Raw genomic sequence first — 15333 nt, 5'->3', positions numbered from 1 at the left:
TGGGCTCTAAGTGTGCGGGCTCAGTAGTTGTGGCTCACGGGCTCTAGAGCGCAGGCTCAGTAGTTGTGGCGCACGGGCTTAGTTGCTCCGCGGCATGTGGGATCTTCCCGGACCAGGGCTCGAACCCGTGTCCCCTGCATCGGCAGGCGGATTCTTAACCACTGCGCCACCAGGGAAGTCCCCAGCCCTCTTCCTTCAACTCCTTCAACCTCTCCGTTTTGGATGATACAGCTTTTTGCTTCTGAGAGCCTAGACCTTGGAAAGCAAAAGCCTCTTAACTATCCTTAGGGACAAGGGCAGCCCCGAGCGCTCATTCATTCAGTAAATATTTACTGATTCAATATTTATCCACTCTGCTCCAAGCACTGTTCTAGGTACCCGGCATACAGCAGTGAACAACAGTCCAAGTGGAGTTTACATTCCAGTAGGGAAGATGGACAATAAACTGGATGAATAAGGAAAATAGATAGTAGAAGCAGTTTATAAGTGCTAAGGAACCTCGAGGAGGTGAGGGAAGGAGCCTGCAGGAGAACAAGTGCCCTGAGGCAAAGGAGTGATGGATGATCAAAGGGCCGGGACAGCAGTGAGGCTGGAAAGGACTAAGCTGGAGGGGGACGAGCTCAAACAGATGATGAGATGTCTGATGAGTTAAGCCTTTGTGGGACACGGTGAGAACTTTGGCTGGTATTTTGAGTGACATGAGGAACCACTGGAAGGTTTTGAGCAAGAAAGTGACGTGATCTGACATATTTTTAAAGGACCCCTCTGACCGTAGCAGAGGCAAGGTTGGAAGCAGGACCCACTAGTTAGGAAACTGCCACAAAAGCTGGGCACAAGGAGCTTCTGGGTTGGTGAGCATGTGGAGGTGCCTGGAGAGGGCAGGGAAACTCTCTCCTCACACCCTGCCCTGTGCATTTTTTCCATCTGACTGTTCCTGAACTACAGCTTTTTATAATAAGCCAGTGATCTAAATCTCCTACTTTATCATCTGTTATAACTTTGTAAAAGAAGGGAAATTTTTTTTTTTTTTTTGGCGGTACGCGGGCCTCTCACTGTTGTGGCCTCTCCCATTGCGGAGCACAGGCTCCGGACGCGCAACATCTTTATTGGAGTATAATTGCTTTTCAATGTTGTGTTAGTTTCTGCTGTACAACAAAGTGAATCAGCTATATGTATACATATATCCCCATATCCTCTCCTTCTTGAGCCTCCTTCCCACCCTCCCTATCCCATCTCTCTAGGTCGTCACAATGCACCGAGCTGATCTCCTGTGCTATGCAGCAGCTTCCCACTAGCTATCTATTTTACATTTGGTAGTGTATATATGTCCATGCCACTCTCTCTCTACGTCCCAGCCTCCCCTTCCCCCCCTTGTCCTCAAGTCTATTTTCTACATCTGCGTCTTTATTCCTGCCCTGCCACTAGGTCTATCAGAGAAGGGAAATTAAGTTAATAAGATATATATATATTTACATATATGGCTTAATAGACAAAACTGGACATTACAAGGTAAACAAAGAATGTTGCCCCCCACCATTCCAGTTCTGTAAGGATTAAGTTGCAACCCACTGCAGTTGCCCACCGACAGTGCACCTGGAAGGGAATTCCGGAAGGAGAAAAGTAAGATGGAGCTTTCTGTGTTTTGGATATAGATAATTAAGATGCATATCTAAGGGAGAATGTCAATGACCCCAGATTCTTGCATCTTCCCAGACGTAGATACTAAGATCATTAACTTGAGATATCTGGGTTTTATGATTAGATTAGTGATCTTTTACCAAGATGTATGATTGACTACATGTTTTTCCCAGCCAAAAAAATCACATATATACTGGCTCCTCCCCTACCTCTTCAGAGCAATCTGAGAGGCTGTCTCCTGGGCTATATAGTTCTCAATAAGGTCCCCCAATAAAACTGAAATTCGGGCTTCCCTGGTGGCGCAGTGGTTGAGAGTCTGCGCCATGGCCGCTGGGCCTGCGCGTCCGGAGCCTGTGCTCCGCGGTGGGAGAGGCCACAGCGGTGAGAGGCCCGCATACCGGGGGGGAAAAAAAAAAAAAAATTGCCAAAAAGACATCATAAGGGGGCTTCCCTGGTGGCGCAGTGGTTGAGAATCTGCCTGCCAGTGCAGGGGACACAGGTTCGAGCCCTGGTCTGGGAAGATCCCACATGCCACGGAGTGGCTGGGCCCGTGAGCCAGAATTACTGAGCCTGCGCGTCTGGAGCCTGTGCTCCGCAACGAGAGGCCACGATAGTGAGAGGCCCGCGCTTGCCACAGCTAGAGAAAGCCCTCTCACCCGCTCGCCGCAACTAGAGAAAGCCCTCGCAAAGAAACGAAGACCCAACACAGCCTAAATAAATAAATTAATTAATTAATTAATTAATTAATTAATTAAAAAAAACTGAAACTCACTGCTTTTACGGTGTGCAGTGCTTTTTCAGTCAACAACAACATCAAGGGAAAAAAAGTGAGATATTGACAAATAAAGAAAAGGAGAATTGGTAGAATTGCCATTAACTACTCTGAAAGACAATTTATTACCAGGCATTATTATATATTGTCTTTGAAGATGGGTCTGCCTTATGACTTAAAATTTTCTTGGAGGTATACTATAAGGGAATTTATAAAGAATATACAAAAAGACATATACTCGGATTTTTACTGAAACGTTACAACTCAACATCTATCAGAAAAGGAAGACTGCATATGAGCATATCCAAACAATGGAATATTATACAGCTATCAAAATGGATAAACCAGAATTATATATATTCACTTTTATTGATCTCATAGACATAATATTGAGTTACCAAAGTGCAGAACATTTTATACAGTTTTGAAATCATTTTATGTCAATTAAAAGTCATAAATATCACACATATATAGATATATATATGTGTGATATTTATACATGCTAAAATATAAAAGCATCATTACCCTCAAACAATTGTAATTATTGCTTCCAGGGCATGAGGAGAAGGGAACATGGATTACAGTATTATTTGCATTGATATATTTATCAAAAAATATAAAATAATCTGATGCAAAAAACAAAATCTGGGCACAAGATGGTGATGGCTTGGACCATGGAATGAGCAGTGATGAAGATACAAAAGAGCGTGATACAAAGTCCTGTTTGCTCTCTTGAGTGGAGCAAGAGAAAATTCTCTCTCATCGTTTTCAGATGAACCTATGGAAAAATAAGACATCATTAAGATCATTTTACCCCACAGAGGACACACAGACTTGAGGCATCCAGCCCACTGGCTCAGTCTTAGTTGCATGGATTCTGTGTAACCTGGAACTTCCCAATCTGAGATCTCATTTGTCACTCCTCTGTGACGTGATATGTTTGAGTCCATTTTCATGACCCTGTGTGGAACAATTCATAAGTGGAACAACCAAGCCATCCTGGAGGGAGCTGCATGTGTTGAGTCCAGTCTATCCGTGGCCATCTTTGCCCCAGGCATCACCTCGGGTCCAGTCAGCCATCACCACGCCAACAGAATCCGTTCCACACTGTTCATCTGATGCAACCAATATGACATCATACAGAAACCACCTACTGAAGCTGCTTTCCTCAGAAAGGGGTGCGAGTATGGCCAACACTTTGTGTTTCATAAACTTTTCTCTAGGTGCTTGGTCTGTTTGCCCACTGAGGAGACATTCGGTAGGTTAGACCATGGGGCACAGAGAGGCAACGAGGCCCCTGAAAGCCATACCAAGGAGCTCGGACTCGACCTTGTGTGTGCAAAAGGGGACTCATCAGGGGTTTTAGAGCGTGAGAGAGACATGCTCAGGTTTCTCAAGGCTACTGTGGTAGTACCTGGGAGGTAGAACCTTCTCTAGGGGGAGGGGACTGAGGGAAAGAAGAGCTGCAGTGGCAATAAATTGTTCAGGTGAAAACTGATGGAGGTTCTAACAGAAGGGATGGAATGGAGAGACAGTTCAGAGGATCTGGGCCCTCAGAGAACTGACAGTCTCAGTTATGATGAAGGCAGCTGGCGAACATGACTAGGGAAGAAGGGACTCATCAGGGGTTTTAGAGCGTGAGAGAGACATGCTCAGGTTTCTCAAGGCTACTGTGGTAGTACCTGGGAGGTAGAACCTTCTCTAGGGGGAGGGGACTGAGGGAAAGAAGAGCTGCAGTGGCAATAAATTGTTCAGGTGAAAACTGATGGAGGTTCTAACAGAAGGGATGGAATGGAGAGACAGTTCAGAGGATCTGGGCCCTCAGAGAACTGACAGTCTCAGTTATGATGAAGGCAGCTGGCGAACATGACTAGGGAAGAAGTGTGTGTGTGTGTGTGTGTGTGTGTGTGTGTGTGTGTGTGTGTGTGTGTGTGTAAGGTGCATCCTGCCCCTCAGGCCTTCCCCATGTGGTCCCAGCCTGAGATCTTTGCAGCCCAGCTCTTCAGGGGAATCACCTGCTCTCTCCTGCATTGAGCCCCTGACTTCCTAGAATCTTTGGGGCTTACATGTACTTTATAGTTCCTCAGCCTTATAAACCTTGAAAAGAAGTGGGGGAAAAAATATATATATATATTATATAAAATTATTTTGTTTTTTTAAACTGAAAACCAGAACATGATAAATACACAAATGAGTATACCCACCTGCTGAAACATACACATAAACTTATATAATCCAAGCAATGGAGACTCTGAGATTGTTTCCCGAATCCTTTCATCCCAGGTGTTCTATTCGTTGCTACTGATACACTTAAAGTTTCTATAAATTTAAGCCCTAACTCAAGCATCTAAAATTTGAAGCTGGTGTAAAGGAAAACCTTCACACTGGAGACGGCTAATTTGACTCAATTCTGGATTAGATGTTCCGTGGTGAGAGGAGAATTATAGTTTTTCCAAACAGATCAAACCTGTATGGTTAACTACTAGAACTAATAATTTTTTGTCGTGAAGAACGTATGGCTCCAAACTGGTAACCATGGTTATTCTAGAGTTTCGTTTTGCGGTACGCGGGCCTCTCACTGTTGTGGCCTCTCCCATTGCGGAGCACAGGCTCCGGACGCGCAGGCTCAGCGGCCATGGCTCACGGGCCCAGCCGCTCCGCGGCACGTGGGGTCTTCCCGGACCGGGGCACGAACCCGTGTCCCCTGCATCGGCAGGCGGACTCTCAACCACTGCGCCACCAAGGAAACCCTATTCTAGAGTTTTGATCCTTTTACTTTATACACTTCTGTGATGTTTGAATTTTAAAATGTATATTCTTTTTGTAATTGCAGAACAAAACAAAAGAATTTGGTTAGCTGTAAATTGAAACTGCTGTACAGAGAATCAAAGAAATCAGTCTGACTTATCTGATTTTAACTGAATTTGAAAAAGACTGTTTAATATCATCTAATTATCAAGAGCCAGCTTGTCAAGTTGTAACTGCCTGGCAGTAGATTGTGGGTAATCTGACTGCAAAAGCCTTCTCCAGGGCAGCGACACTGGAAGTGGCCTTGCAGGTTGAGCAGGATTTCCTCTCAACAGAGAGAATATGAAGTGTATCAGTATCACTTTCCCATAAACAAATACACTTCCTCTATTCTGTTGTGTTTTTAATATTTTAATTTTTTAAAATTACCCAAGTTATACACCCTCTTCCAGATAATGCAGAAATGTGTAATCCGTATTCTGCAGAGGTAATCACTGTTTGGAGTTTGGTTGTGTGTCCTTTCAGATTTTTTTTTTTTTACAAACACACCCATAATTTCAACTTCCATTTTTCTTTCTTTTTTTTTTTTCCAAATATAAATCACATACCATTTAGTGTTTTTTAAAAATATATCCAGGGGCTTCCCGCGCAGCGGTTAAGAATCCACCTGCCAATGCAGGGGACACAGGTTCGAGCCCTGGTCCGGGAAGATCCCACATGCTGCAGAACAGCTAGGCCCGGGGGCTACAACTACTGAGCCTGCGCTCTGGGGCCCGCAAGCCACAGCTACTGAGCCCCCGTGCCACAACTACTGAAGCCTGCACGCCTAGAGCCCGTGCTCCACAACAAGAGAAGCCACTGCAACAAGAAGCCCGTCAACACAACTAGAGAAAGCCCAGACGCAGCAACGAAGACCCAACACAGCCCAAAGTAAATAAATAAAATAAAATTTTTTTAAAAAATAAAAAATAAATAAAAATATATTCAGAAAGTTGTGCAACCATCACCACTATCTAATTCCAGAACATTTCATCACTCCAAAAAAAAATCTCTATACCCAAGAGCAGTCACTCCACATTCTCCACTCCCCCCATCCTGACAACCACTCATCTATTTTCTGTCTCTACAGATTTGCCTATCCTGGACATTTCATGTAAATGCAATCATACAATATCTGACCTTTTGTGCCTGACTTGTTTCACTTAGCATGGTTCTCAAGGTTTGTCCATGGACAAACATTGTAGAATGCTTGTAGAATGTACAAACATTCTACATGGACAAACATTGTAGAATGTACCAATACTTCATTCTTTTTTAATGACTGAATAATATTCCACTGTATGAATAGACCACATTTTGTTTATCCATTCATCAGTTGGTAGACATTTGCATTGTTTCCAGTTTTTGGCTAATATGAATAATTCTGTTATGAGCACTCGTGTATAAGTTTTTTTGTGAACATATTTTCAATTCTTTTGGGTCTAGACCTAGGAATTGCTAGGTCACATGGAAACTATGTGTAACTTTTTTGAGGAACTGTCAAACTGTTTTCCACAGTAGCTGCACCAGCTTAAATTCCCACTGGCAAAGTACAAGAGTTCCCATTTCTCCACATTCTCACGAACACTTAGTTTCTTTCTTTCTTTTTTATTCTAACCATCCTCGTGGGTGTGAAGCGGTATCTTTTGGTTTTGATTTGTATTTCTCTAATGACTAATAATGTTGAACATTTTCGTGTACTGAGTGGCCATTTTATATATTGTCTTTGGAGAAATATCTATTCAAATCCTTTGCCCACTTGAAAACTGGGTTGTCTTTTTACCATTGAGTTACAGGAGTTCTTTATATATTCTGTTTCGTTTTGTCATTGTTGTTTTTTTTCCTTTTCTGGCAGTGCTGCACGGCATGTGGGATCTTAGTTCCCTGACCAGGGATGGAACCCGTGACCCCTATAGGGGAAGGGCAGAGTCTTAACCACTGGACCACCAGGGAAGTCCCACAAGAGTTCTTTATATATTCTGGATACAAGTCCCATATCAGATGACTTGCAAATCATATCTCTCCCATTCTGTGGAAATTATTATTTTTTGTTTGTGTTTTAGACTCAGAACGAATTATTAAATATACTGTTCTGTAACTTGTTTGTTTTCTTCGATGGGGAGTAGATCATGGGCATCTTCCAACGTCAAGAGAAAGCTATATCATTCTTCCCACCCCATCTTATTTTTTTTCAATCCTCCTTCTTTTTTGTGGCTACACAGCATTCCATTACGGTTGTACCACAGATCATCTGACCAATCCTCCACTGAGTTTTAACGAATCTTAAGTTTGTGTGCTGGTGAAGGACTGAGACACAGCAGCTCTTGGGCAGCACTACTGCGCTGCCTGCCCCTGGATGATAAGAAAATGCAAGCGGGCACAGGAAGTGTCTTTAACCTGCTTACACTTCCTCTCTGAACGCATGCGGTTTCACAACCCCTCCAGGCACAACCCTCTCTCCCCCAGTGCAGTGTCACCAGCCTGGCGCCTCTGTGAGAAAGTTCCACTGCAAGAGGCCCCGAGGCATTATCATTTCCCTCTTTCACCCTGTCTAGGTTGCCAGTAAATCCCAAGAGCCCTCTGAGACTGCACCTGGGTCGGGTGCCTCCAGCCCCTTGAAAGATGAATTCCTGCATCATGGTGATGAGGCTGCTGCTGTCTGGGCCTTTTCTCTTTGGTAGGCAAGAGAGGTGGGGAGGGGAGGGGACATGTGTCTGTGACCAGGGAAACTGCAGGGCTTTGTGGAACCAGAGTAAATGAGCAGCTGTTTTAAGTGTGGGATTGGCCATAGGTAACGTGGGGCCCAGGAATCCTGGAGGCAGAAGGGGGAAAAGAAAGAAAGTCAGAGTCCAAAGTATAGGCAAGGTCTGAAGGAAAAGACAGAAAAGGGAGACAAAGGTGGCAGCAGTGAGAGATGGGGCAGTGGGCCCTTAAAAAAGGGGGATGGTTAATGGGTATGGACAGCTGGTCTAGGGTCTAGTCCAACCCATGGTTTTACCTCTCTTTGCCATCTTAGGCAAGTCCCTTCCCCCTTTCTGGGCCTCAGTCTCTTCATCTGAACAAATGGCAGGGCCAGCATCTCTGACATCTTAAGATGCTGTGAAATGAGCCTGAGGCCTGGAAGGAAAGCAAGGCCAAAAAGGACAGTTTGGGGCTTAGGTGGGGGATGTGATGGGGGAATTTGAGATCTAACGGTTATGGCAGAGACTGGTCCATGGTGGGGTGGGGAGGGAGGGAGCATTACATGAGTGAGGAGGCAGCTTCACAGGATCAGGGGATCTTGAACTTTCACGGGGAGGAAGCCTGAGGCTAATTGTCTCAGTTTTCAGGGCAACGGGGCCCCAAACCCAAGGGAGAAGTGGGTGTGTGGGGGGAGATGCACCCTGCCTTGGGGCATCCCCACCGCGCCCCCCGGGTGGGGGGGCCCTTCGGACTGCTCCTCTCTCAGGGGCCTCTGCCTTCTCATCCTTCCTTCTTTGCTGATGGGCCAGTCGGGAAGTTGTGTGTCCTCCCCAGGCCCTGGAGCTACCAGAGCTCTGGGTAGTAGGGAGTTGCTTCCACATTTCCTGGAGTCCAGGAAATGGGCTGCCAGCCCTGCCCCGGGTGTGGGAGACCTGGGGAGAAGGAAGAGAGGTCTTTGGGGGTGAGGCCGCCCACTGGGGGCACGTGGGTTGCGGCCAATCAATGCCCGCCGCTCTGGGGTGGTTGTGGGGGATGTCTGGCCGGAAGTGGCTGACCTGGTCCTGGTCTCCCTCAGCCCCAGCCTGGAGCTACAACCTGGATGCGCGACACGTGCAAAATTTCTCCATCCCACACGCCGGGAGGCATTTTGGGTACCGCGTCTTGCAGGTTGGAAATGGGTGAGCTGTCGCCGCAGTTCCTCCCTGCCCTGGCCAGGACCTTCCTGTTTTGAGGAGTCCGTGGTGGGACCCAAGCAACAGGAGCAAGGCCATCAGATAGTAGGATGAGGACCCTCCATCATTAAAGCACCTTATAAGTGCCTAATAGAAGGGGATATGTATCACAACCCCTAAAACACTTTGCCACACTTCCTAGATTCCAGACTCTTTCCCAGACTAGACAGTGAGCTCCTTGATGGCAGAGATTTGGTTTTTCTCTCTAATCCCCACCCCTCCCTAGTACATACCACAGCCTAGCACATAGCAGGTAGGCCATAAATGACTTTTGAATTGTTGGCAGATTGAATGAACTCATAATGTGACGTTCTAGCAGATCATTCTCTGGGCCTCTGTTTTTCTGGCCTGCAAATGGAAAAGATCCTTAACTTTCTAGAATTCTGTCATATTGAATTATTTATCTGGGATTCCATAGGGACGAGACGGGGGCTGAGGAGTCACCCAGAAGAGGAGTGGCTGAATTGCTTTGAGATATCTTGTGGGGGGGCCGAACCCCCTTAATAGGTAGGAGTGGGTGGGTAAAGGCCTGGGCAACTCCATCTCACAGATGCGATTTCTCATCAGGGTTGTCGTGGGAGCTCCAGGTGAGGGGAACAACACGGGAAACCTCTATCTCTGCCAGCCAAGCACTGGACACTGCCTGCCAGTCAGACTGAGTAGTGAGTAACTGACTTGGGAGCTGGGAGGAATGGTATCAGCAAATCGAGGCTGGCCCCATCACACCTGGGTTGCTTAAGCTCCTCCAGACCAATCTTCTGGTGCCTGCAGGTTCCAACTATACCTCCAAGTACTTGGGAATGACCTTGGCGACAGACCCCACAAGTGACAGCCTTTTGGTAAGAGTTCTGTACAGTGTGATATCAGCTCCTGTGAAGCTTGATGCTAGGAAAGGGAGACAAAGGAAAGAAAAAAGTGGATTAAAGATCCTATAGAACAGCGGTCCCCAACCTTTTTGGCACCAGGGACTGGTTTCATGGAAGACAATTTTTCCACTGACCGGGCTGGCGGGGGGATGGGGGATGGTACAGGCGGTATTGCGAGCTATGGGCGGATGGTTCAGGCGGTGAAGGGAGGCCATGGGGAGAGGCAGATGAAGGTTTGCTTGCTAGCCGGCGCTCGCCTCCTGCCGTGAGGCCCAGTTCCTAACAGGCCCCAGAAGGGTAGCGGTCCGCGGACCGAGGGGGTGGGGCCCCGTGCTATAGAAGATTATAGGCATCCGAAAACTTCAGATTCAGTCAGTGTTTATTGAGAACCATCTATCAGTCAGCTATTTTTGAGACCTTAGTTATCTCAGTGTTTTTTCCAAATGTGCAGTATCTGTGACCGTTAATATACAAGGTGATTTGGGGTGGTACACAACTTTTAATGTTTTAATCGTCATATATTTATTTAATGGCTTATTAGAAAAAATATTCAACAGGTACATTAAATTCATGATTTCTTGGCTCGCATTGCATAGGATGAGGCTAAAGTTTAAAAAAGTAAATTTTAAACAACAAGTTCCTCTTGGGTTTTGTTTTTTGTTTTTGTTTTTAATTTTATTGAAGTATAATTGATTTACAACGTTGTGTCAATTTCTGCTATACAGCATAGTGACTCAGTTATACATACGTTCTTTTTCACATTCTTTTGCATTATGGTTTATCACAGGATATTGAATATAGTTTCCTGTGCCGTACAGTAGGACCTTGTTGTTTATCCATCCTATATATAATAGTTTGTATCTGCTAATCCCAAACTCCCAATCCTTCCCTTCTCCATCCCCCCTCCCCCAATAAGGTCCTATAGTATAGCACAGGGAACTATATTTAATATCTTGTCATAAACCATAATGGAAAAGAAAATATGAAAAAGAATGTATGTATATATATATATATATAGCTGAATCACTTTGCTGTACTCCAAAAACTAACACAACATTGTAAATCAACCATACTTCAATTTTTTTAAAGTAAATTTTAGTTAAATAACATATTAAGTAAATAATAGTGTGGATGATATGCCCATATGACAGAAATTGTGAACTGGTACACAAACGCCTAAAGTTTGGGAAACACTGGTTATCTCTTTTTTTTTTTTTTTTTTTTTTTTTGCGGTATGCGGGCCTCTCACTGTTTTGGCCTCTCCCGTTGTGGAGCACAGGCTCCGGACACGCAGGCCCAGCGGCCATGGCTCACGGGCCCAGCCGCTCTGCGCGCGGCATATGGGATCCTCCCGGACCGGGGCACGAACCTGCGTCCCCTGCATCGGCAGGCGGACTCCCAACCACTGCGCCACCAGGGAAGCCCTGGTTATCTCTTTTAACCCCCAAGACACTCAGGTGAGATAGGGATCAGTATACAGATTTTACACATGAGGAAACAGGACCAAAGGGGTTAAAAGACCTGGTCAAGGTTACATGGTTTTAAAGAGGTAGAGCCAGGATTTGAATATAATTCCTATTTGATTACAAGTCCATTACTCTTTACAGTTCATCCCAGCAGCATCCTTCTGACACAGGTATATAAGAAATAGAAGGCTAAGCGAGTGAAATATTTATCCAGTATTTAATCGGAGCTTGATTACTTAGCTACTCTGACACGCCAGGCATTGTGCTGGGTTCTGATGGGGGAAGGCGAGTGAGATGCAAAGATGACCATGACATGAGCCCTGACTTTCAAGAAATTACAGTCTGGCAGGAAAGATAGTCATAAGTGAAAGAAACATCGTTGTATATTCTGGGAATAGGGAGTCATTTGATTTGGCTTAAACACAGAATGTGTAATTGGAAATAGAAGGGGATGGGTTTGGAAATGTAGGATAGTGCCTGCTGTAAACTATATGAATGCCAAACTAAGGAGTTTAGACTTCGTCCTATAGGCAGCGAGCATCCGTTGGCATATAACATTGGTAGCAGGGATGGAGAGACTGATACAAGATACCTGGAGGCCGAATTACCTTGCTTTAATAACCAGTTGGATGATGGGAATGAGGCATCATTCCCATCCAGGATCTCCTGGACTATTACACTTGTACAGCAAGAGGCAGCCCCGACCTTTTTTAAAAATCTTTGATTCCTTCAGGCCTGTGACCCTGGGCTGTCTCGGACATGTGACCAGAACATCTATCTAAGTGGCCTGTGTTACCTCTTCCGCCAGAATCTGAGGGGTCCGGTGCTGGAAGGGCACCCTGGTTATCAGGGTAAGGAACGGGGGATCCAGTAGGTAAAAATACCTACAAGTGGTTGCCCATACACGGGAACTGGCATGGGCAGGCCAGCCCCCAGAGACCCTTTACCAAGTCCCTCTGTGTCTGGCCTCTGTAGAATGTATAAAGGGCAACGTAGACTTGGTATTTCTGTTTGATGGCTCAAGGAGCTTGCAGCAAGATGAATTTCAGAAAATTCTGGACTTCATGAAGGATGTGATGAAGAAACTCAGCAACTCTTCCTACCAGGTAAATATATTAGTTAGGATTCCTGGTTGTAGGCAATAGATGCCTACCTGAGCTAGCTAAGGGCATAAAGGGAAAATTTAGTACAAGGTGTCTCTAGAACCTAAGGGCATGCCTATTACTGGACCTCTGCTTCCAGGATTCTCCCTAATTCTCATTTCTGTTTTTTTTTTTTTGGCTCTTGCTTCCTTCTCTCTTTCTCTTTCTCTCTGTAGACTGGCTCTCAGCTTCTTTGGATCACATGGGCCTGTGGAAAGCTCCCAAGTTCACATGTTAAAGTTTCAGGAGGTTTTTGTGGTTTTTTTTTGTTTGTTTTTTTGGTTTCCAATCTTCCTCTCAAGCAACCCCTCCCTCTGCAAATTCCAATTTCTCAGAGAAGAGATTCTGACTGGCCTCACCTCAGTCCCAGTCAAACTGTATTCTGTTTAGCAGGGTCATTCAGCAGAAATATGGTTGCTGGGAACCATCTCTATTGGTGAGGTAGGCAGAACCCAGAGAACCAGAGCCCAGCAGACAGCACTCCATAAGGGGTTCCAGGTTGATTTATTTCTGTGTTTGTTTATATACAGCCTCATTTTCAAAAGAATGATTCGAGGGACTTCCCTGGTGAATCCATGCTTCCACTGCCGGGGGCATGGTTTCCATCCTTGGTTGGGGAACCAAGATCCCGCATGCATGCCGAGAGGTGTGGCCGAAAAAACAAAACAAAACAAAACAAAACAAAAGAATGATTCAAGGCAGGAATGTAGAGTTGGGTTGCCCAGGTCCTGGATAAGAAGTAGAGATGGGTGGGACTTCCCTGGTGGTGCAGTGGTTAAGAATCCGCCTGCCAATGCAGGAGACACGGGTTCAAGCCCTGGTCCGGGAAGATCTCACATGCCGCGGAGCAACTAAGCCCGTGCGCCACAACCACTGAGCCTGTGCTCTAGAGCCCACGAGCCACAACTACTGAGCCCGCATGCCACAACTACTGAAGCCTGCGCGCCTAGAGCCCGTGCTCTGCAACAGGAGAAGCCACCGCAATGAGAAGCCCGCGCACCACAACGAAGAGTAGCCCCCGCTTGCCACAAGTAGAGAAAGCCTGAGGGCAGCAATGAAGACCCAACGCAGCCAAAAATAAATAAATAAGTTTATAAAAGAAAATAAACTTATAAAAAAGAAGTAGAGATTGGAGCAAACAAGTGGGAAGGACTATGTAATGACATTTTATGTCTTCCTTCCTTTTTCTAGTTTGCGGCTGTTCAGTTTTCCTCAACCTACAAAACAGAATTTACTTTCTTGGATTATGTTAAACAGAAGGACCCTGATATTCTGCTTGCCAAAGTCGAACACATGCGCCTGTTGACCAACACCTTTGGTGCCATCAACTATGTCGCGTGAGTTCCCTTTCGTGAGAGAGCCCATCCGTCGGTTGTTCTGTTTGTACTAGCTTCTTCAAGTTGCAAGGTGTAGGAACTCAACAGGTGGGTTCAGCAAGGGGCAGGTTATTGTAAGCATTCTGGTGGAGCAATTTTATTCCAGGTTCTCTATTATTATTATTATTGAAGTATATAGTTGATTTGCAATATTGTGTTATAGTCCAGGTTCTTTTGATTCTGTTTTATTTTTATTTATTTATTTTTGGCCACGCCACGTGGCTTGTGGGATCTTAGTTCCCCGACCAGGGATTGAAGCTGGGCCCTGGGCGGTGAAAGCACAAACTCCTAACCACTGGACCGCTAGGGAATTCCAGGGTTCTTCTGATTATAACAGGATTCTACACCAACTGAATCCCAAAGGGGAATTCATGAGAGGTTGCAGGGATAGCTCGTGAACCTCTGGGACAGAGAATATTTCCAGGCCTCGTGAGGGATTAGAACCAGAACTTGAAAGGAGATTGTGAATGATGGCAGCCACGGGAGAGTCACACCTTAGTTGGGGATCAGCTTTTGAAGTCAGTGTATGAAGACAAATCTCAAAGAGTCAAATTATTTTTGAATTATTCTTTGAAGAGTCAATACATCCAAGTCCCGTATTGGAAACTAGCATATCCTGATTTTCTAAACCTACTAACCCAGAGTAGGATCAGATTACTATGTTTAAATTGAGGCCTAGATGGATGTAGTTGGACTGTGTGAAAGGGCCATATTGTGTATTTTTTAAATACCTGTATTGAAACATTAGAGTGGCCATGGAAACTGAGACCCTTTGGGGAATACGAGAATTACGTCTCCTATCTCCCGCTCCTCCGGGGCGTACGCTCAGATTGAGTGAAACAGCAGAAAGGATCTCCTGGACTATTACACTTGTATTTTTCATTTATATTTCTTTGCCAAGCATGTATAGTTGGATTTGCGGAAGTTAAACATGCATGTGATGCATCTCAAGACTCTGCATGTGTTTCCAGCTCTTTTCTTCTGGGGCTTACTTGACCTGTCATGTCTACTTCATTCTTCTCTCTGTAAATGGCTCTGGTGGGTACATGATCAAACAATGTCCATTGAAAAAAAATGGCAGCCTCAATTCCTCAATTCAGGTGAACAACCTGAATTCTAGCTTCTAGGAGAGGAAATCTGACTGGCTGAGCCTAGATTGTGTGTCCATGGGTCAACCCAGCTAAGGCCTTGTTCTGCTTCATGGCGTAGAGTCACATGGATTCAGGGGTCCCACCTCCACTGGGAAGGAGGAAGTTCTTAGAGAACTGGGTCGCCACAGGATGGGAAGATACCCCAAAAGGTGTCAACTGTGGGAACAAAAAGAAACGGTCGTGAAAATGTATTTCATAAATAATTCTTGACCATCTGGCTG

General features: G+C 45.3%; 1 protein-coding gene across 1 annotated transcript; it reads left to right on the top strand.

The window, feature by feature from the left end:
- Window positions 1–7626: 7626 nt before the first annotated feature.
- On the top strand, window positions 7627–13926 carry ITGAL (integrin subunit alpha L). Its single transcript, XM_028499718.2, has 7 exons — window positions 7627–7874; window positions 8955–9057; window positions 9679–9773; window positions 9883–9950; window positions 12177–12294; window positions 12419–12549; window positions 13777–13926. Exons 1-7 carry the CDS (start codon window positions 7820–7822, stop codon window positions 13924–13926), a joined length of 720 nt encoding a protein of 239 aa, XP_028355519.1. The 5' UTR covers window positions 7627–7819.
- The last annotated feature ends 1407 nt before the right edge of the window (window positions 13927–15333 follow it).

Source organism: Physeter macrocephalus, chromosome 14 (assembly GCF_002837175.3).
Source record: "Physeter macrocephalus isolate SW-GA chromosome 14, ASM283717v5, whole genome shotgun sequence".
NCBI lineage: Eukaryota > Metazoa > Chordata > Mammalia > Artiodactyla > Physeteridae > Physeter > Physeter macrocephalus.
Note: the sequence above shows the minus strand (reverse complement) of the source record. Positions and strands in the feature narration are given on the sequence as shown.